Source organism: Podarcis bocagei, assembly GCF_964188305.1.
Source record: "Podarcis bocagei genome assembly, chromosome: 3".
Lineage (NCBI taxonomy): Eukaryota > Metazoa > Chordata > Lepidosauria > Squamata > Lacertidae > Podarcis > Podarcis bocagei.
In genome coordinates, this window is record NC_138127.1 from 15,182,513 (window position 1) to 15,203,605 (window position 21,093).

The following is a 21,093-nucleotide window of genomic DNA, read 5'->3' on the forward strand; positions in this document are numbered from 1 at the left end:
AATAGACTGACATTGATATAAACTATTATATTGTAAACATAGTGCACTATATTGTTCTGCCACAAAGCAAAATTGCATCCTAAGAGCTGGCAAACCTCTGCATCCTTTATCTCTCTTAAATATCTAGAATGGGCACAGACTTTAAGGAAATGACATTAATTTAAGGCATTCAAGACTGGTAAAAGAGGACTGCCCATTAAGTAGTAACTGGATATATACTTGGAAGTTGTTATTATATGTCGCTGCTGAACACAGACATGCAGCCTTTGATATACAGATAATGAATGGCAAAATTCAACAGTATGGCTTTATACATGTGCATAGTTGCAACTGCAGGTAATGGTATATGAATAATATGTATAAAAAATAAAGTGGAAAGTTTTTTTTTAACCCTCTTGCAGCATTACAGTACAATATACATATTTACACACCAAAACACATACACACACAGTATAATGGTCACTTCTTTAAGATGCCGTCTTCATAAGTGTGTCAGACCCTCCTTATCGCCCTTTTTTCTGGCAAAATTGCTGGTTGCATTTCTCTATAAAAAAAACTGACCAAGAGATGGGTTCATCACGTTTCCCCACTCCTTTTATTCCTCTTGTGACATGTAGTGCGAGTCTTTCCCAGAAAGAATTTGTAGAACAGAATCTGAGAGTCTCCTTGTACTATTCACCAACCATTCCTAACTTGCTCAGTCATCCAGAGGGGTTACATTAAAAAAACAACACAGGAATTATTAGTATGTTGTATTGCAGCAAAACACACACACACCTCTGTAAACTTCTTATCTATTTATACTTGAACTGTCTTTCAGAAACACCTATATATATATATATATATTCGTAACCCCAGGAATATGATGGTTCAGTTTATCGACTCCAATAGTGATAGTATTCATAGGAGGCAGTTAGCTGAAAAAGAATAAAAAATGGATCTGGTCAGTAAAATCTAGAAAACATATTTGAAAACAGTGAAATTAATTCTATGGCCTGCAGGCTCCCAAACAAGATCCAAGCCAAAAGCAGCACTGGGAAATTGCTGGACTTCCCACCAGCCTGGGACAGCCTAACAAGTCAAGGGTGTCTTCCAACCTGCTTTGAAATCGTTTGATAGGACATCTGTTTGATCTCCTGTTCCCTTCCTGTCTTAGAAGAAGGATGAAGACTCTTTAGTTTCCTTCTTCCCTTTAAACAAACAGCAGTGGGCACCAGGCAAAATAAGTTTAGGGAAGCTTTTAATGTTTGATGTATCACAGTATTTTAATATTCTTTTGGAAGTCGCCCAGAGTGGCTGGGGAAACCCAGCCAGATGGGCGGGGTATAAATAATAATAATAATAATAATAATAATAATAATAATAATAATAATAATAATAATAATAATAATAATTATTATTATTATTATTATTATTATTATTATTATTATTATTATTATTATTCCAAACAGCTCAAGGGCAGCAGGCATACACAGCCCTCCTCTTCCTGGTTTTAAGGTGATTTTGACTACCATTACCCCCTTAAAGGGTTCAAGACAAGACTTCTGTATCTCTTAGTTTTGAGCCCCATTTTGCTTCCAATGTGAATGCAGCTGCTGAGTTGTGGGGAGGGTGTGTCTTTTTTGCTTTTAGCAGCTCCTATTTTTGTATTTAAAAAACTACTAAAGTAAAGAAAAATACAGGTATTTCGCCAAAAAGAAACTCTGGGTTGAAAGTCTTAGCATTTCTTGGCTGACCAGGGTGGAGGAGTGTTCCAACATCCTCCTCAGGGATGGCCATATTTGCTTTGGGGAAACAGTTTCCAACATGGGTGCTCCAATGCAAAGCAACTTAGAGAGCAATCCTATAGCGAGATCTGCTGGGATGAGTGTGGGTATCCAACTGAGCCAGGAGGTTCTGGATGAAGCCAAGGTATGCCAGCTTAACTTCTTCATATGCGTCTTGGTCAGAAATAAGTTAGCGTATGTCTCTCTTCTCGGCTCTGCTGGGACCCAGCCAGCTAAGCCAAGTCTAGTTGACCGGAAAACAGGTGTAAACCCTGAAATTGGGGGGGGGGGTGTTGTCCCACGGGCATATAGCAGCAGGACCAGAGAGTGGGTACTTCGGCTAGATCATAAAACTCTCCAGCTTGGTCACATGATCTTAGAAGCCAGCATAGGTTTGGCCAGCAAAAAGGGTGATGCAACCCAAACAGTATTTTAAAGGCTTGTTTTCCCTCTGCAAGGCTTGGGGCAGCTTTACGCTACCTTAACTCATGCTGGGGCTTGCTCTATGCTAGCTTCTTGTACCGAGGTTTGGTCCCTTCTATCACGAATGAGCTGTTATAAAAATAAAAATGGCACACCGATGCAAAAAAAGCATATCAAGTTCTCACGGCACTACCAAAGAATGCAATACGTATGCAAGTCATCAGCTAAAATAAAAGCTGCACCACACTTCAAAATATATATATGTTGCTGCCCACATTTGAGCCTGGAGCAACATATAAAAAACTTAAACATACATTTTTTTAAATAAAAAAACGTTTTTTGCAGAAAGTTAGTAATCTTACAACACAGATGGCCATGTGGGTTTTGAGAACTACATTTTCAAAATACTTCAGAAGTTAGATGCATGCATCGTTGAATATTTTTTGCATTTGTCGTAAAATTGCTTTTGGGAGTTTTTAAGCTGGCACACTTTGACTGCTGAGAGAAATCCAAACAGCATGCTTTGTTTTAAGAAAGCCAATCCATTCTCCTACAGATAGTCACCCATTTACCTCTTCAGAACAAACACATCGTTATCATCATCATCATCGCTATCATCAAGATCGTTATCGTTCCCAGCATCATCAATATTAAAATCAATATCAAAATCAATATCATCAAATGACCAATCCCAGTCTCTACATGCCACATCAATTAATCTGTAAAATGAGGTTTTAAAGTTTATGAGTTCACAGTCCACCAAAAACAATTCTTAATATGGCAATTAGTGCAACTTTCTCCTGATGCAGTAATGGTGACATATTGGCTGCAGTCTAGAATCCATATACACCATTCCTGTGTGCTTTCTTAGCCCTGTCTCATCAATAAAGAATATGCAACTAACAAAGCATAGCTTTGATCTCAAGAATTGCACACACATCCTGGAGTATGTCATGTGGTGCTTTCCCCTCCTAAGAGTGGATTAGTAGTATTCTGACACAACGTAACAATTGGGTGAACAATATTCACCTTAAAACCTGGGCTTTAAGTAAAAGCTATGGGCCCTGATCAAGAAAGCCAGACTTAAAACACACACACAATGGATTTATGAGCTGCACGGATAGTAGCTAACTTTATCTAGACTGGATTACAGCAGCTCTTGTACATTTTATATTTGGCATTTCAACAGCCTTTTTGACATGAATATTCACCATAAAACTGAAATGTTATTTTATATAGGGCACAGCTGACAAACAAGGATGAACATGAAATGCACAAACACTGCATTTCATGCCATTCTAACAAAACAATATTTATTTATCATTAAATGACTTTTTATTTTTCTGAAATCAATGCTGTAATGAAATATGGAATAAAAGATAAAATAGCAGTGTAAACCAATACAAAATCATTTAAATGTTAAGGAAGTGCCTGTTATTGTTTACATCAATTTATTTCCCATACTCCACAAGAAGCTAAATAAATTGTGGGCGAAGTAATAAAATGCTGCCAGGATGCCGTGCTTTAGAGACCGTCAAAGAAAAAACTAAAATTGTCTTATGTGAAGTGTCCAGTGTAGTAATCTAAAAAGCAAGAAGGGAAAACCAAGGATATTAACAATTTCCCACATGCCACTTTTTACCTGGTAGGAAAATCTTTCTTTTCGCTCGGAGGGGAGAGCTGGATTGGTTTAATTGGCCGTCTTAATGATTGGTTTGGCTGTATTTTCATGGAAGTTCTTGGTGATGATCGTGCAAACGGATCTGGTGCTGGAGCCTTTTTGGGAATCTTTTTCCCTAGGCGGCTCACCCATTTCTTCTGTTCCACTGTGGAACTGGCTAACAGTAGTAGATTCTTTGCAGTTGAAATATCATAATTTACTGAAACACATTAAAATCAGCAAAATCAGAATATATACATATGTACTTAAGATCCTCAACTCCCCTGCTGAAATCAGGAGACTCAACTTTGGCTTAACTCTAAAAAGATGAAAAGCTTTGTTGAGCAGTGGTCAAATGAGCGGACAAAGTTCCGTCTAGAACAAGTCCAAACACATAGGGCACCTTGTTTGATTCCTTGAAGACAAAGTTTTAAAGCCAAGGGGCACAGAAGTCATGTTAGCATTTATCCATGTATTCAGAACATCACAACACATCCTTTTCTCTCAATTATATTTCAGAAGCAAAAGGCTTCGAGTTGTGAAAGACACAAACAGTTAAAAATTACAGAGAAACTTGGTTTATACACAATGCCAAGCCAGCTTAGTAAGATAATTTAATAAGAATAACCATGATTCCTTTGATCTTCTGAACCCTCCCTAGCCAGTTACTATGATTTGTTTAGTACCAACAAATCATAACCTGAGCTCATGGTTTGTTGTTCATTTACAAACCTTGATTTGTTTTAACTATGGTTTCAGTGTTAGGTAAAAACCTAGCACTCTTCTTTAAACCATGGTTTTTTGGTCTTCTCACCCTGGTTGCTCACTAAGCTGCAAAAGACACGAGACAAGAACAACTAGAAAACAAACTGAACTTTGAAGAAACAAGCCATGGTTTGTATGCTCATCTGTGAAGAAGAAGAGAAGAGTTTGGATTTGATATCCCGCCTTTCACTCCCTTTAAGGAGTCTCAAAGCGGCTAACATTCTCCTTTCCCTTCCTCCCCCACAACAAACACTCTGTGAGGTGAGTGGGGCTGAGAGACTTCAAAGAAGTGTGACTGGCCCAAGGTCACCCAGCAGCTGCATGTGGAGGAGCGGGGACGCGAACCCGGTTCCCCAGATTAACCACTACACCACACTGGCTTGATTTGTTTTAACTATGGTTTCAGTGTTAGGTGAAAACCTAGCACTCTTCTTTAAACCATGGTTTTTTGGTCTTCTCACCCTGGTTGCTCACTAAGCTGCAAAAGACACGAGACAAGAACAACTAGAAAACAAACTGAACTTTGAAGAAACAAGCCATGGTTTGTATGCTCGTCTGTGATTTGTTAAACAGACCATAGCTTAAGAGTTGTATGTGAAGCAGGTCACAAACCATCCACACATCCCAAATGCATAAAGCAGACTAAACTCACTTTTATAAGCAACCTTGTTAGCATTTCACAAGACAGAAGAGTTGCATCTGACTCTTCTAACAGACCAATCCATTTTATACTATAGTCTTGCTAGGTACCTTTGCAAGGTGCAATAATCTCTTCCTTTTTATCCATGTGATCCTTATGACATTTAATGTGGCAGCGGCGACATTCCAAAGCAGCAGGAGGCTTGAACATGTGCCATAATGGCTTCATGCATGCCTCACAATTTGTTGGGAAATGATAGAGTGTTGGTATAAATTCATGGCCTTTGTGGCAAATATAGTTTGACTTCTCCCCTGCAGAATCCACAGGAAATTCTTGCTCCTTTTTGCTTTCTCCTTCATTATCATACAGGATCTGGAATCAAAAATGGAAAGAACTGTATCAGTAATACAGTGGTGCCTCGCAAGACGAAATTAATCCGTTCCGCAAGCCTCTTCGTCTTGCGGTTTTTTCGTCTTGCAAAGCACGGCTATTAGCGGCTTAGCGGCTATTAACGGCTTAGCGGCTTTAAGAAAAAGGAAACAAACTCGCAAGAACTCGCAAGACGTTTCGTCTTGCAAAGCAAGCCCATAGGGAAATTCATCTTGCGGAACGACTCAAAAAACAGAAAACTCTTTCGTCTTGCATGTTTTTCGTCTTGCGAGGCATTCGTCTTGCGAGGTACCACTGTACTTGGTACACATAAGCCATGTTTTACAAAGGGGAAAAATTGGTTGAACTGCAGCACAAAGACAGCAAAAAACAATGAAAAAGAAAGTGAAATGATGTCAGATGGGCAACACAGTTTGAAGCATCCCGTCTATTATCCACATGGTAGATGTGATGGGCTGAATGCAGAGTGTTCCTTCCGCAAACAGGAGTGCCTGCCTCTAGAAGAAGAAGGGACTGAGATCCAGCAGAAGCTCTCACTGGAGGGAGGCATGCTGTGTTCTGGAAGGTCCCAAACCCTCCAGAGAAGCATTTCAAGGGGGGCAGGGAACAAGGACGACTGGGTGAAAATCACCTTCCTGATCCTCTCTTCCATGAAAGCATCCTGTTGAGGTAGACATACTCCCCTTTCCAACTTGGGAGCTCACCTGAACCAGCCCAGAGATACATAAACGGGAATGAAATTACAGAAAGGAGCCTCTTGTGGGGCACTCTGATCTCCACCCATTTAGTAATACAAGACTTAACTTTTCTGCCATCCAACTCCACAGTTGAAGAAAAATAGCTACTCCCAATCCCTTTATTTGGTTACACTTCAGAATATATTTCAAGTGAAACCATACCACGTCAGGTGTACTCAGACTATTTCAGGAATGCATGATATCTTCTACTACCCTCTCCCCCCTTTGTTGTTCATAATTTTTAAAAGGCATACCTGGAATATCCTAGGGATATCTTTGGCATCTGCTCTGTATACATCTGTTTGTGTGACAGGCCGAACATGGAACAATTTGCTGTAGAAGCACACATGCAGAAAGTCAGCGGAAATGTAAGTGAGATAGGAAACAGTAATGTAAACAATACTAATCTATGAAAGTCTATGGAAGGTCTCCCTTCAGTAGAGTTCAGTTTGGACATGAAATAATAATTTAAAATTAAGATGCACCTGTGTTTAAAATACAGTATTTTAAAGACTTAGTAGTACAAATTCTACAATCAGTACATTTTTTAAACTGGCAAACAAATATTACTCCAAGTAATATTTAAACTCTTTGCCTATGTATTCTTTAAACAAACAGCAATCAAGTCAAAATAAGAAGAAATGGATGTCATACTGTATGTATGCCCTCTTTAATTAGAACAAAGGATCGGTTAAGTCTTGACCATTACAAATTTACATAATAAACCTCTGTGATTAGATGGCATGAGGACAGAATTTTATTAATTATTTCTTCATTATAATTATTAAAAAGTCTGGTCTGGCCCACCTTTTTATCACCTGACAGTAAAATGATCTCAGGTGACCCATTTTTCCTTTGTAGTTATTCAAATTGCAATACAAAGCAAAAAGCAAATCAGGCAGGGCTTGAAGTTTCTGCCCATCAGCTGATAGGCAGTGTCCAAGCCCTGCTTTGGGCAGGGGTCAGTTGTGCCATGGACTTCCCCATGGGGAATTCTACCATGCAGCCAAGGACCTCTGTAAACCAGCCAACCCTTGTAGGCCTGCTCTATTGCCAATCACTTGACCAGCAGCTACAGGAAGCCTCCCTTGTCAATCAACATCTAGGAGGGCACTTTAAGGGACAATATTTGGGAGAAATGATCTCATAGGCCAAATTGGGACCCTTGGGGTCTAATTAGGCTCATGGGTATAAATACAAAAAAATCAGGGGAAAAAGAATTTTAAAAACACAGCAAAAGCTATGCAATAACCCATAGGAAAGATCATGTAAAATAGAAGCAAAAAGATAATGTCACAAAACAATACTTACTCTATGTCCAACACCATGTAAGGATTTGATTGTTCTTTCTCTTGTTCATTGTGATAGAACAGTATTTTCTTGCTGCTCACAATTATATACTGTTTTTTTAAATTAAAAAAAAATGTAAGTAAACACACAGGTTGGGCAACAAATTTTAACTTTGATATATACATGCCATTTTTCTTCCATGACAATACTTTCATAGGATTAAACCACATCACAAAACAAATTACTTAAACAGTTTGATAACTACAGCTACTTGCCCAACAAAGTAATCTAACCCAGTAAATGCATTGTTACGATTTATGGTGCGATAGTCACATCAAAAACAATGGGCAAAACCAAATAAGCAAAAGAACAAACTCTTTAAGATATGATGCAGCAAGCATGATAAAAGCTCAACTAAGTTACAAAAACAAAATCCCAATGTACTAAAGCGTCAAGTCCTTCATTATCTTTAAGACTGTAATTGGATTTCATGCTGATGGATAGCCAAAATGTGCATATACAACCCTTCCTCTCCCAACCCACACCCAAATCTGTAGTGGCCTCTACTTCTAGTGTATGCCTAGTATACAGTACATACCCCAGTGGAAATTTGTCTTTTTGTGAATTTCTGTTTGAGGATCCAGGTGGAAGACGTTCTGGAGTGGGGTGACACTTCCTACTGGAGGGATAAGGCAGGGTCCTCTCAAGCTTTTTGCCTCTTTTCCGGGGGGGACTCAGAAGGTCATCCAGTCCAACCCCCTGCAATGCAGGGATCTCAACAGGTGTTCCCCCATCCAATTTGAAACCATACCGGACCCTGCTTAGCTCTGCAAATGTGCTTGCAGTTTTATTGCTACAACACCAGGAGCAGGATAACCCCTCGAGACCAAATCAAATATTGGGCCACTCAACTCACAGGAAGAACATGGGCAACCGAAACGCAAAGAACATAAAACTAAACTGACAGAAGAAAATACAGTACCCCTCCCCCCGCCCCAAAGCGACAGGTGATGTCTGAAGATGGGAAAGGAAGCAATGGGGGGCTAGATTAAGAGGTACTCACCTCAGCAGATGCAACCACAGCCATAGGGAACCAGTCAGCCATGGAGGAACTAGAGTCAGACAGATGTCCACAAAGCAACCACCATGGCATGGAGGCACAGACAGAGGACAGGACACTATTAAGTCAGCCTCTCCTTACAGGCCCAACATAAAAGAGAGGGGCAGCCACAGTTGTGCACCAAAGCCCAAAGGCTGTCTGAAGAGGCATGAGGGGTCTACCCACACCAATGAAGCTGGGGCTGCATGCTCAAGCCCTCACATGGGCTACAAGAAAGCAACGGGAAGGGTGGGGAGCAATGCAGGCAGGTCCCACTGGATGCTTCTTGCACACACACCCTGCCATCAAAGGAAGCTGGACAAGCCACAGCAATGGCTGTGCTCAAGATTAAAAGGTGATTGCATTTATAATGCTCTTTGTAGAATGTGCCTGGAGCTCTAGCAGTCACCAAGGCCCCCAAACAAAAAGCCCCCACTCCTCCACTGTGAATTCAAGAAAAGGCAGGGAGAGGTTGGGGGTGGGGAGACACTGGGGAGGGAACACACAGACTCAGCTGAGGAAACTGAAAGAGGGATGACTCCTCTCCCTGGTGAAGAGGCTAAAGACTTGAGGGGACCCTGCACCTTCCTTCCAGTAGGAGGCGTAAGCTCACTCTGGGAATGTCTTCCACCTGGATGTGGCAAATTCCCATTTTCCCTGCTGCTCCTACTTCTAACACTTAAAAGAAAACTATCCACTAAGGAGGAGATATGGGAAGATAAGCAGCCAATGACCCATCTTCCACTGTGTGTGTGATTCCTATCCCACTCAGCTTTCTCTTCCTGTTGGTGGAAAAGCCTTCAAAATCCTCAAAAGAAAGTGCTCTTGCATCCCAGACAGGCTCATAATCAATCTCTAGAAAAGCAGCAATGTATCAAAAACTGTAGTGCTCTGTTTTCACGTGCTGAACAGAGCATTAAAATAACTGCATATCACGCCCCAAGTAACAGCTCTAAGAATTGCATGCATTTCTTACCTTTTTAACCCATCCATATTTTTTTGTATTGTTTCGGGCAGGCAATGATAGCCAGCCCTCTAGCCGTGACTCTGAAAAGTATTAAAGTGAGCAAACATCAAAACAATTAATATTGAATAGGTACTGTGCTACTTTTTAAAGTCATGTCAAGTTAAGAAAAATGTTTTCTTGAAAGCTGTGTTCATCTGCAAGCAAATACCATATTTCAAAACAGCTGAAATTTAGAAGCAAACGCGAGCAAAGCTCTAGTCATAAAATTGTGTCACCACACATTCCTATTAGTAAATGTTTTATGTTCCACAGCAGAAACATATCTAAAGCATTTATTACTATTTAAGGAAATGTCTGTGCCATCCATTCTGATTCCTTTTGGAAAACGTTAACAAAGCACACACAGCAAATTCTCCTATTTCTAAACCTCCAGAGTATTAAACACAGAAGTTGTACTATGTACTCAAGGCTTCCTGCTCTCGGAGCAGAATTTGGACCCTCTGTACTGCCTTAAACAGCTTCCCTTGTGTAAAGAAAGTCTGTTGCTTTAGACTGTGTTTTCATGAGTATTATGTAATGCATTCTTTTATTTATATTGTAATGTATGTTGCAATGTGTTTGTTAGGGAGACAGCAGATGAAGAGGACTGTGGAAGAAGAAATGACCTGAAAGGGAGGCAGAGTGGCTTGAAGGTGGAGGTAGCCGCATCACAAGGCTTAGTCAAAAGAGATGAGGGAGGCAAGTCAGTATCCAACCCACTAGATTTCACAAAATAGAATGTGAATGTTTGCAAAACTTCTAGCAAGAACAAAAGTTTGAAGTATATTGATGCATAGGGAAAACAAAGATTAACAAAATATGTTTTGTATTGTAGTCTTTACACTGAGACATGCTTTGTTTAACTTTTGGTGGAAAGTCCTTTGAAAAAATATAGAAGGTCCCCCCTCATTTTCAGTTCCCCTTCCTATAAAATGTAATGTGCTTCCACTGTCAATATCCTGATACTCTGCACACTTGCATATGCGTGCGCGCACACATATACACCCTGATTAATTGAACACAGAACTGCAGCAGTTTCTCTACTGTCTTTCCTACTAGCACTGAAAATATATTAGCAGCACCGAGTCACCAATGATTCAACCAACTTCACCTCTTTTAGATTTTAGGGGAAAGGAATGGAGGGAAGATGTATGCTACATTGTATGTCCCTATTTCCCTAATAAGAAAATGATACAATGACAAGAACAAATGCCATTTTCCCCTCTATAAACTTCTTATCCTAACAGCTTTTCATTGTTTCAGCAAAAGTCAGTTAATTATTCTTAAGCACTGTAATCTGTGGGATCTGAATACTTCTGAATTCTTCCAGTCCACACACCTGAGTGCCATTTAAATATATTTAGTACAGCTTTCTCAGCTTTGTGTTACCAGTAGTCCCTGCTCTTCCCATAGAAGATATCTGCCTAAGGAAAGTTTTACAAAAAAACAAAACCTAGTCTCTAAATGTCATGTTTCAGATCAGAGTTTTCAGCTGTTCAACGTGTAAGGCAGGTGTGACAAGAGGATGGACCAACCCAAAGGTATCTATTACTTTGCTCTTATAATGTTAGAGAATGTATTGTTCCATCACCTCTAGTTGATTACCTTTCTGATTTATTGTACCATTACATGGGAGCTAGGAAGCCCTTGCCTAACATATCATAGAAGAAAGCAGGCTACCAAAACTGAGTGAGAGAAGCAGTGCCAAAGCAGCAACAAGTACTCAGCTTAGTGTCTTTTGTGTAGAGAGTTGGCAGTGAGACTGTGAATGTATGCTCACATACCTGCACAGTCAGTACGTGAATTTAGAGCAACAGCAAGCCAAAGGTTGGGGCACTGATTTCTGAAATGGGCCTAAGTCACCTTTTGAATGTGTAACTTAAGATACCTAGATTTGGCATTGTAGATGATCTGGAAGCACACACCCTTTTAAGATCTTCCATATCATTTTTCTTCCTAAATTAAAAAAATAAAATCCAGTGCACTTTCACTAGAGTGATTAATTCAGGATTGATTCATCATTTGTCTTTTAATAGATAATAATTAAATATAATTGATAACAGTCAATTTCTCAATGTAAGCATCTTCTTTTTTTAGCTTACTGAAGGGAGGAATATATGTGCAATTTGATAAACAGAAGCCACAATTTTCAAAAGTGCCATTTGAGAAACAAAATCCACAAATGAAAAGAATGTCACTCAACTTCCACTTTTAACTAACAATTCCTGTCAATGAATCAACTTAAGTTTGCAAGTGTGGCTTTTGCCTCCTAGGATGGGTCAAGGAAAGGGTTAAAATGGGTGTGATGTGATTGGGCAGTGAGAATGCAAGGGGGGAGTAAAAGATAGAGTGGGAGGTTTTGAAAGTCAGTTGAGGTTTGGGAGTTGGGAGTTGAGGCTTGGGTGTTGGAGAAGGAAGAGGGAGGCTTAGGTGTGGGTTGGCAGAGTTGTATTGTGAGAGGGTGAGAGGAATTGTTAGGTTGAGTCAGATAGATAGTTCCTAACAACTTCAAAGTGAATTATTCCCAACTAAGATTAGGAAACTGACAAGAGAAAAATAAACTGTAACCATACGCTTCTTCCTGCATTTAAAAATAAACTTGATTATTTATGTTCACAACTGTCTGGACTCCGTGTGTCCCCGTGAGCAGCGGGGTGGTGGCAGCGAAGAAAGCTAACCGCAGTGGTGGCACAGGGTCAATAGACCATGAAACGTCTGGGGGCCCTGTGTGATCGCCACAGCAAGCCCTAATTTTCTTAGCAGCAACTTGGAGAAGGGTGGAAGGGGCTGTTGCTAAGGGGAAAGATGCATACTGCATGCATATGCCTCTAGAGTATACTTAATTAGGAATACAATCAGTGGCTACTTTAGATTAAAAGGGCCACTTCATTCTTCACTTAGCAACTTCATTCTTCATGCAACACAACTATATTTGATTTCAACTGCTTGCAATGTTAGTAATTAAAGTTCAGAGGAGCAGCAGCATTCCATCACTAAATGGTTTGTAGGAATGTCACCTGGACTGTCAGGTTCTGAAGGGACTTCTACAGAAGACGCCGATTCCTCCTCTGAGTCAGAATCAGAGTTGATAAACACACGAGAACTGGAAGGCTTAGTGGCAATACTGACAGAGGTAGAAGAGCGTTCGTAGGTAAAAGACATTGACTCCATAGTGTGGGATTGAGTAATATGAACTGAGAACCCAGCATGATAGGGATAAAGTGCACAAAAAGTTAATGACAAAAGAGCTTTAAAAACATTTACTTCTTCAGTTATAATGGAATGGAATAGCTTTAGGGGGGGTAATAATAACTATATTCTTCACATTTCAGAAGGTGCTAAAAGGTCAAAATGTTAGTGGCAAGAAGGTAGGTGAGAAAATTACATTGCTAGCGACTTTTGGAAGCTATGGAAAGGAATCAGTTTAAACACTGGATTTTTGTGACAAAAGATAAGTGTGCTAATGAAGAATGAATCTTACCATCAGCATCTGCTTCCCCTGAACCACATGGCATACTGGTACTGTCAATGCGTATTGACTGCAGCTGTGAGCGAAGCTGTTCAATGTCACTATCTTTGCTGTCCAGAGCCATCTGCAATTCTATTCGTATCTGGCTCTCTTCCGCTATTTGCTATAAAAGGAGATTCAAGGAGCACAAATCAAACCTCATATTATTACCGTATTTTTCGCCCTATAAGACGCACCGGCCCATAGGACGCACCTAGTTTTCAGGGGGGGAAATCAAGGGAAAAAATATGATTCCCCCCCCCCCGCAGCTCTGGGAGCAGCGGACAGGCTGCACGCAGCCTGTGCGCTACTCCAAGACCTTCTCCCTGCTTTTGCGGGAGGTGGCGGAATTCCCCCACCTCCCGCCAAAGCCCACAGGAGCCCCGCGTGACTCCTGCGGGCTTTTGGACCAGGAGGGAGAAGGGACTGAAAGGGCCAGTCAGTCCCTTCTCCCTCCTCGGGGAAAAGCCCCCAAGAGCCGCTTGCTCTTTAAAGGGTGCACGGCTCCTGCAGGCTTTTCTAGGAGGTGGGGGAATTCCCCCACCTCCTAGAAAAGCCGGGGAGCCCCTTTAAAGAGCACACGGCTTTTGCGGGCTTTTGCGGGAGGTGGGGGAATTCCCCCCCCCTCGTAGAAAAGCCAGCAGAAGCCGCGGAGCCCCTTTACAGAGCGCACGGCTTTTGCCTGCTTTTGCGGGAGGTGGGGGAATTTCCCCATCTCCCGCAAAAGCCCAAAGGAGGGTTGGAGAGCAGCGGCAAGGCGTCGCGCGCCTTCCTGCTGCCCCCCATCCTCTGGGGCTGGCGATGGGGGAAGCGCTGCTTTCCCCACCGCCAGCCTCAAACGCGGGTTGGAGAGCAGCGGCAAGGCGTCGCGCGCCTTCCTGCTGCCCCCCATCCTCTGGGGCTGGCGATGGGGGAAGCGCTGCTTTCCCCACCGCCAGCCTCAAACCCGGGTTGGAGAGCAGCGGCAAGGCGTCGCGCGCCTTCCTGCTGCCCCCCATCCTCTGGGGCTGGCGATGGGGGAAGCGCTGCTTTCCCCACCGCCAGCCTCAAACGCGGGTTGGAGAGCAGCGGCAAGGCGTCGTGCGCCTTCCTGCTGCCCCCCATCCTCTGGGGCTGGCGATGGGGGAAGCGCTGCTTTCCCCACCGCCAGCCTCAAACGCGGGTTGGAGAGCAGCGGCAAGGCGTCGCGCGCCTTCCTGCTGCCCCCCATCCTCTGGGGCTGGCGATGGGGGAAGCGCTGCTTTCCCCACCGCCAGCCTCAAACGCGGGTTGGAGAGCAGCGGCAAGGCGTCGCGCGCCTTCCTGCTGCCCCCCATCCTCTGGGGCTGGCGATGGGGGAAGCGCTGCTTTCCCCACCGCCAGCCTCAAACGCGGGTTGGAGAGCAGCGGCAAGGCGTCGCGCGCCTTCCTGCTGCCCCCCATCCTCTGGGGCTGGCGATGGGGGAAGCACTGCTTTCCCCACCGCCAGCCTCAAACGCGGGTTGGAGAGCAGCGGCAAGGCGTCGCGCGCCTTCCTGCTGCCCCCCATCCTCTGGGGCTGGCGATGGGGGAAGCGCTGCTTTCCCCACCGCCAGCCTCAAACGCGGGTTGGAGAGCAGCGGCAAGGCGTCGCGCGCCTTCCTGCTGCCCCCCATCCTCTGGGGCTGGCGATGGGGGAAGCGCTGCTTTCCCCACCGCCAGCCTCAAACCCGGGTTGGAGAGCAGCGGCAAGGCGTCGCGCGCCTTCCTGCTGCCCCCCATCCTCTGGGGCTGGCGATGGGGGAAGCGCTGCTTTCCCCACCGCCAGCCTCAAACCCGGGTTGGAGAGCAGCGGCAAGGCGTCGCGCGCCTTCCTGCTGCCCCCCATCCTCTGGGGCTGGCGATGGGGGAAGCACTGCTTTCCCCACCGCCAGCCTCAAACGCGGGTTGGAGAGCAGCGGCAAGGCGTCGCGCGCCTTCCTGCTGCCCCCCATCCTCTGGGGCTGGCGATGGGGGAAGCGCTGCTTTCCCCACCGCCAGCCTCAAACCCGGGTTGGAGAGCAGCGGCAAGGCGTCGCGCGCCTTCCTGCTGCCCCCCATCCTCTGGGGCTGGCGATGGGGGAAGCGCTGCTTTCCCCACCGCCAGCCTCAAACCCGGGTTGGAGAGTAGCAGCAAGGCGTCGCGCGCCTTCCTGCTGCCCCCCATCCTCTGGGGCTGGCGATGGGGGAAGCGCTGCTTTCCCCACCGCCAGCCTCAAACAGCAGACTCTCCTGGCTTCAGCGGAAGCAACGCGAAGCCTCCGGAGCGCAGGCTTCGGAGGCTTCGTGTTGCTATCGCTGAAGCCAAGGAGTCTGCATTCGCCCCATAAGACGCACCCACATTTCCCCTTCATTTTTGGAGGGGAAAAAGTGCGTCTTATAGGGCGAAAAATACGGTAAATTATTTGCCACCTTATATAATCTGGTTTACAGGATTTTCTTGGCATGCTTATTGGAAGAGCATTCTTTTAATTTTAATCCCCCTGGATGATGGCGGGGGAGAATATGTAACCTTATGAAATAGCACATTTGGGCTACAAAAGCTCATGCAATGAGAAGAGGAACAAGAGACTAAGGGCAGTAGGACTGCTGCAAAGGTTTTAGGAATACAAAGGCAGATTCAACGATTGGAAATATTTACAAACTCTACAAGGTCTGTCAACTTTTGAAACATTCTTTCAGATCAAATTCTCTTTCAGCAATTTATTAATCCATTAAGCAATTTATTGTTGCCAGATACATCTGTGTACAGGTACTTACCGCTTGCATCTCATTGATCTCTTTCTGATATTTGATCATCATCTGGGATAAATTTTCACGTTCAGACTTCAACTCCATGTGCAGTTTCCTGTTCTCCTTTTCTTTTCTTCTAACATCAGTGTCTGCTCCTCGCTGGATAGGATTCTTACGGTTCATCACTTCAGCTAACTTATTTACAGCCTGATGGAGGGAGATGCACAAGAAGAATAAACAGTTACCTTAGGATTACAGAATCAGATGTTTCTGCAACCCACAATTACAGCATTTTGTTTGAGTTTTCTACTTGATCAAAATATAATATATTCTACCCTGAGCTTGGCAGCTGTCGTTACCAAAAGGTTCAAAGATTTTAAAAATGCTTGTCCTAAGTTTTGATCCACAAAGCCAAATAAACTATAGTTCACCAATAAAGTTTCGAATAGTTTGAACAAGGAAGCGATCAGAGAAATGATATTATATTGGAGTCTAGTGCTATAAACATTTACAGGGCTTATTTTACAGTGGTGCCCCGCAAGACGAATGCCTCGCAAGATGGAAAACTCGCTAGACGAAAGAGTTTTCCGTTTTGGAGGTGCTTTGCAAAACGAATCTCCTATGGGCTTGCTTCGCAAGACGAAAATGTATTCCGGGTTCCTGCGGGGTTTCCCCCCCCCCTTTTCTAAGCCGCTAAGCCGCTTATCAGCTGATCCGATAAGCTGATAAGCCGCTAAAAGCTGCTAATAGCGCTAATCCTCTAATCCGTCAATGGGCTTGCTTCGCAAGACGAAAAAACCGCTAGACGAAGAGAATCACGGAACGGATTCTTTTCGTCTTGCGAGGCACCACTGTATTTGCATTACCTGTAGTATTTTCTCTCATATATAATGTACAGTGATAACAAAACTCCTTCTCCCACAGTTTTCATACTTTACCTGTGTCTTCATTGTTCGTTCATAAGCTAGCTGTTTCTCATATTGACTCTTAAGCACCCCTATATCATTTTCCTCTGCGTTCATTTGGGACATTCCTGCAAATGAAAACAGACTCACTAATATTTGCAAAGTGAAAAAATAATAGACTCTGATATAAAAGAAGTTACTTTAAAAAAAAAAAAAAAACCACAACACTCACGTTCTAGGACTTCTTTGAGCTTGTTATTCAGCTCTTCTTTTTCATTAGCAAGATTTGCGACATCACTTGTTAGCGTCCTATTTGCCTCTTCGAGCTAAAATGAAGTAGAAATTTGTTACTCTTTGGCTTGAAAAATAAACCAGCAACCTGTTCAATCATGCTGAATGAGTTTGTGTCCAAAATCAAAAACTCTTGCGGAAACATCACACTACTTACGGATAGAAACTACTTACTGATCCTATTGTGGCATCTTTCTCAGCAAGTTCTTGCTTGTGCCTTGCCATCATCTCTTTAATCTCTAACTCTTTCATGATCTTTTCCTTCTCTAAATCGGAGTATTGCTCTTCGGCAATGGAGCGAGCCAACTGTTCTGAGTCAGCTTTCGTTAACGTGATCTCCAGTTGTGCAGCCAAAGAGTCTCTACAAAGAAGTGATAAACTATTATTGTGGTTGAAGAGATTATTTCTATCATTTCTGAATTTCAAATAGTGGTATTCTATCGCGCATGGCCAAGAATCAAACAGCCAAATTCTCACCTTTCATCCTGCAACTCTTGCATTTTTTGTTGTATATCTTTACCAAGTTTGGCCTTCTCCTCGCACTCTTCTTTTAATTCCCGAACTTGTGTTTTATAGAGAGTCTGAAATTTTAAAAAGGGACACTGATGTAAATACTGTGGGATGGGTTCAGTCGCCTGAATGGAAAAAGTCCCGTTAGAAGGTTCATTTTGCCTTAACATCTACAGTATTCAAGATGTGGAATCTTGCAAGAACAGGAGCAAGTGTTCACAATGAACAGACACTTATCAGTTGCTGGCATTATCAGGAGTGAGGGCTACGAAAATGCCCTACTCAAACTAGAGCTCTAAATGTAACCAACAAATATTGTAGGTCATATCTCTCTCACATAATTGCCTTGTCACTCCAAGGTAGCAACTCACAATGTGCTATCTCTGCAGTTCACTCGGGGTACAAAGATAAGGCAATTTACTTTGATTCCACAGAAATTGCATAGTGTTAATATGCTACTATGAAGCATATTTAAAATGCAAAACCATGTTAAGTTATAAGAAAACTACCCTCCCTCATGATTGCAAACCTACTAATTTCCATTGGGGAAATATGATATTTACACCTCAGTGAGATGGCTACAAACCCCTAGAAAAATGCCTATGCTACACTTAATGAATGGAATAATAACAATGGCAATGCAGTACATACCGAAAAATATTGTTCTGCTTCAAGTTGATCCTGAAGCTCTTTCATCTGTGCATCTGCATCTTGACGTTCCCTGTTAGAATAACATGTACTTATTTTTAAAATAATATGGTTCTTCTGATTAACGGTGCTTGCACACATGATTAAATTGGATTTTCTACTGCCAGACTGTTCGCCTTTCCTTGTAGTCCATAATGACAGCAGGGCAGAAGAGAACTGTTAAGAAATCCTGTTTATTTGAATTCAGCTTTAATGATCATTCTGTAATGTGCACTACAACGTATCTGATGTGAGAAGCTTTCTGTCTTGTCTACTGGAAGTTGATTTAGTTTTCTTCAGGTTAAGAACAGTTTCAGGTTAAGAACAGACCTCCAGAACAAGTTAAGTTCTTAACCCGAGGTACCACTGTATATATAATACAAGCCAGTAGAAAGCTTGTGTGTACCTTGGATACAGTGTATCCAAAATTGCTCCAAAGGGCATCAAAATTCCCTGGCACTAGTGCACACTCCACCTCAGGTTGGAGGCCATCCTAAATTTGCCTAGCAGCGCTTTTCTACAATTATCTCACTCGCTAATAAAAATACCTAGAAGCAGGAAGAAGCTGGCAGGGAGAAGCAGGAGGGACTAGAGCACAAACCCTGTAGCAAATATGCTTCTCTCAAGAATGAGCTCACTATGAAAAGGTGAAGAGTTCACAGCAGCTCACCTGTCACTATGGTATTCAGGCCTACCTTCATTTCTTTCTGAAGCCTTTCATCTTTTCCAGAACATTAGAAAATTTATAATTAAAAATAAATTAATTTTCCTTTAGAATGGACAAAATGTTTAAGGCAAGGTGTCCATATATTTACTCCCCCAACATAACTTCCTAAAACTGTTAACAGGAAGATTTTAATGGAAGACTATGTACAGAATTAGCTTATTAGAATTCTTGTACACTGAAGGCTAGCAAGTTCTGAGCTGTACATTGGGAGTACAACTCTCAAACACAAGTGAGATGCATTTCTGCCTCTTGGAAGGCCCTGCCATTGTCACAAAAGAAGGAAGGATTCAGTGCCTTATTTGCTTGTGGCCATCCTCTTGTTGGCAGATCAGCAGAATATAAGTTGTTAGTATTTAAAGTAACAATAACAAGTTAATAGAACATGTACTCATTTAAAGATACAGTACTATTTTAAAGTAATCTGATAAGCCTGTGCCTTTAATGATATTGTAATAAACTTAAATACCTTTATTAAATATCTGTATCTGAAGTGGCTTTGTACTACACCTTTACCCCACAGTAACCAGGTGATTAAATTAAAGGGGAGAGATAAAGTGGTACCTCTGGATGCGAATGGGATCTGTTCCGGAGCCCCGTTTGCAACCTGAGCAGAACACAACCCACATCTGCACGTGAGAAGGTCGCGATTCGCCATTCTGTTTCATGTATGTGACGTCATTTTTAGCGTCTGTGCATGTGTGAGCAGCAAAACCCGGAAGTAACCCGTTCCGTTACTTCCTGGTCGCTGCGGGATGCAACCTGAAAAGATTTAACCTGAAGCGTCTTTAACCCGAGGTATGACTGTATGCAAGACTGAATGGTGCAGCGCAGCAGGTTTAGAAGTACCACTGGAGTGGGAGTTGAGTTTTATTATTATAAATACTCTCCCACAAGGACCTTGCTCTATTTCATAAACAATATATCAGGGAGATTATGCACCCACAGCAGTGTGGCCACTACTGACAACTGCTTTGACAAGGTAAGATCTCCATACTGAAGTGGTTTCTGCAGCAACTAAGCTGCTGCATGTACATTCAAAATGGAGAATAAATGAAATGGGGAAAATCTGAATACTAATGCATGTTCTGGTACTTCTTAATCTTTCAGGGTGACCTGAAGAACAAGATTACCTGCCTCATTGTATCCTCAATTCTTTACCAGCCCTTTGTCAGTTTAGAATCAAATCTTTGTTACACATTTGATCGTGTTATGTGTGGCCCCAAACTCTCCAGTTTTGCCATGTTCATGAAAGTTGTGAATCCTCAGCAACTACAATGGAACAGATCACTAAGATCATCAAGAGGATGACTGTTAGTTGCCTCCCGTGTTTCAGAGGTCTGACTGGTCTCAACTAGAAGTTGGCAGCCATCATTGCTTCTGCAGTTTAGGCATCTCCTGAATGCATTTTTAATCCACCAGGCCTATGAACCAGCTTAATTCTTCTTCTTTTTTTAATGGCATTTAAACCACCCTGATATTTCATATATTAGTATAGAAATACTCTTATAAATAACATTAAGTAAATATCTGTCTATCTGTCTGTCTGTCTGTCTGTCTATCTATCTATCTATCTATCTATCTATCTATCTATCTATCTATCGTGGTAAGAATAAACATTCCAATTGTAGAATTTGCTTACTTTCTAAGTTCATTATTTTGCTTCTCCAAGTTGAGTTTGATTTCCAACAGATGATTGTTTTCCTGCTTTAGTTGTTTTTCCGACATTTTCAGTGCATTGACATTCTGTGTTTGCATCTTCAAGTCATTTTGTGTCAGAGAACGCTTTTGTGTTTCCTGTTCTATTTTTAGTGTCAGGTTTTCAACCTACAAAACAAATGGATTCCTTTTATACATAAATATGTTTTATGTACAAATATTCATAAAAGTAACAATACCACTGTGCTCACTTTGTTTAAGTGTGTGTTTGAAGGTAAAATGGGGACAAAGTCTGTCTTGCCA

At 42.4% G+C, this 21,093-nt stretch overlaps 1 protein-coding gene across 1 annotated transcript in view; it reads right to left on the reverse strand.

Moving 5' to 3' along the window:
* Nucleotides 1–576: 576 nt before the first annotated feature.
* Nucleotides 577–21,093, reverse strand: part of ROCK2 (Rho associated coiled-coil containing protein kinase 2) — an 81,381-nt gene continuing 60,864 nt past the window's right edge. The window contains exons 19-34 of the mRNA XM_081189290.1: nucleotides 20,774–20,958; nucleotides 18,372–18,441; nucleotides 17,688–17,791; nucleotides 17,385–17,571; nucleotides 17,152–17,245; nucleotides 16,953–17,047; nucleotides 16,042–16,221; nucleotides 13,258–13,408; nucleotides 12,794–12,970; nucleotides 9,747–9,817; nucleotides 7,693–7,781; nucleotides 6,636–6,714; nucleotides 5,365–5,626; nucleotides 3,832–4,069; nucleotides 2,762–2,908; nucleotides 577–917 (exon numbers count right to left, since the gene is read on the reverse strand). Of these exons, the coding sequence (XP_081045416.1) occupies nucleotides 914–917; nucleotides 2,762–2,908; nucleotides 3,832–4,069; nucleotides 5,365–5,626; nucleotides 6,636–6,714; nucleotides 7,693–7,781; nucleotides 9,747–9,817; nucleotides 12,794–12,970; nucleotides 13,258–13,408; nucleotides 16,042–16,221; nucleotides 16,953–17,047; nucleotides 17,152–17,245; nucleotides 17,385–17,571; nucleotides 17,688–17,791; nucleotides 18,372–18,441; nucleotides 20,774–20,958 (2,133 nt within the window). The 3' untranslated portion in view covers nucleotides 577–913. The remainder of the gene's footprint in view (nucleotides 918–2,761; nucleotides 2,909–3,831; nucleotides 4,070–5,364; nucleotides 5,627–6,635; nucleotides 6,715–7,692; nucleotides 7,782–9,746; nucleotides 9,818–12,793; nucleotides 12,971–13,257; nucleotides 13,409–16,041; nucleotides 16,222–16,952; nucleotides 17,048–17,151; nucleotides 17,246–17,384; nucleotides 17,572–17,687; nucleotides 17,792–18,371; nucleotides 18,442–20,773; nucleotides 20,959–21,093) is intronic.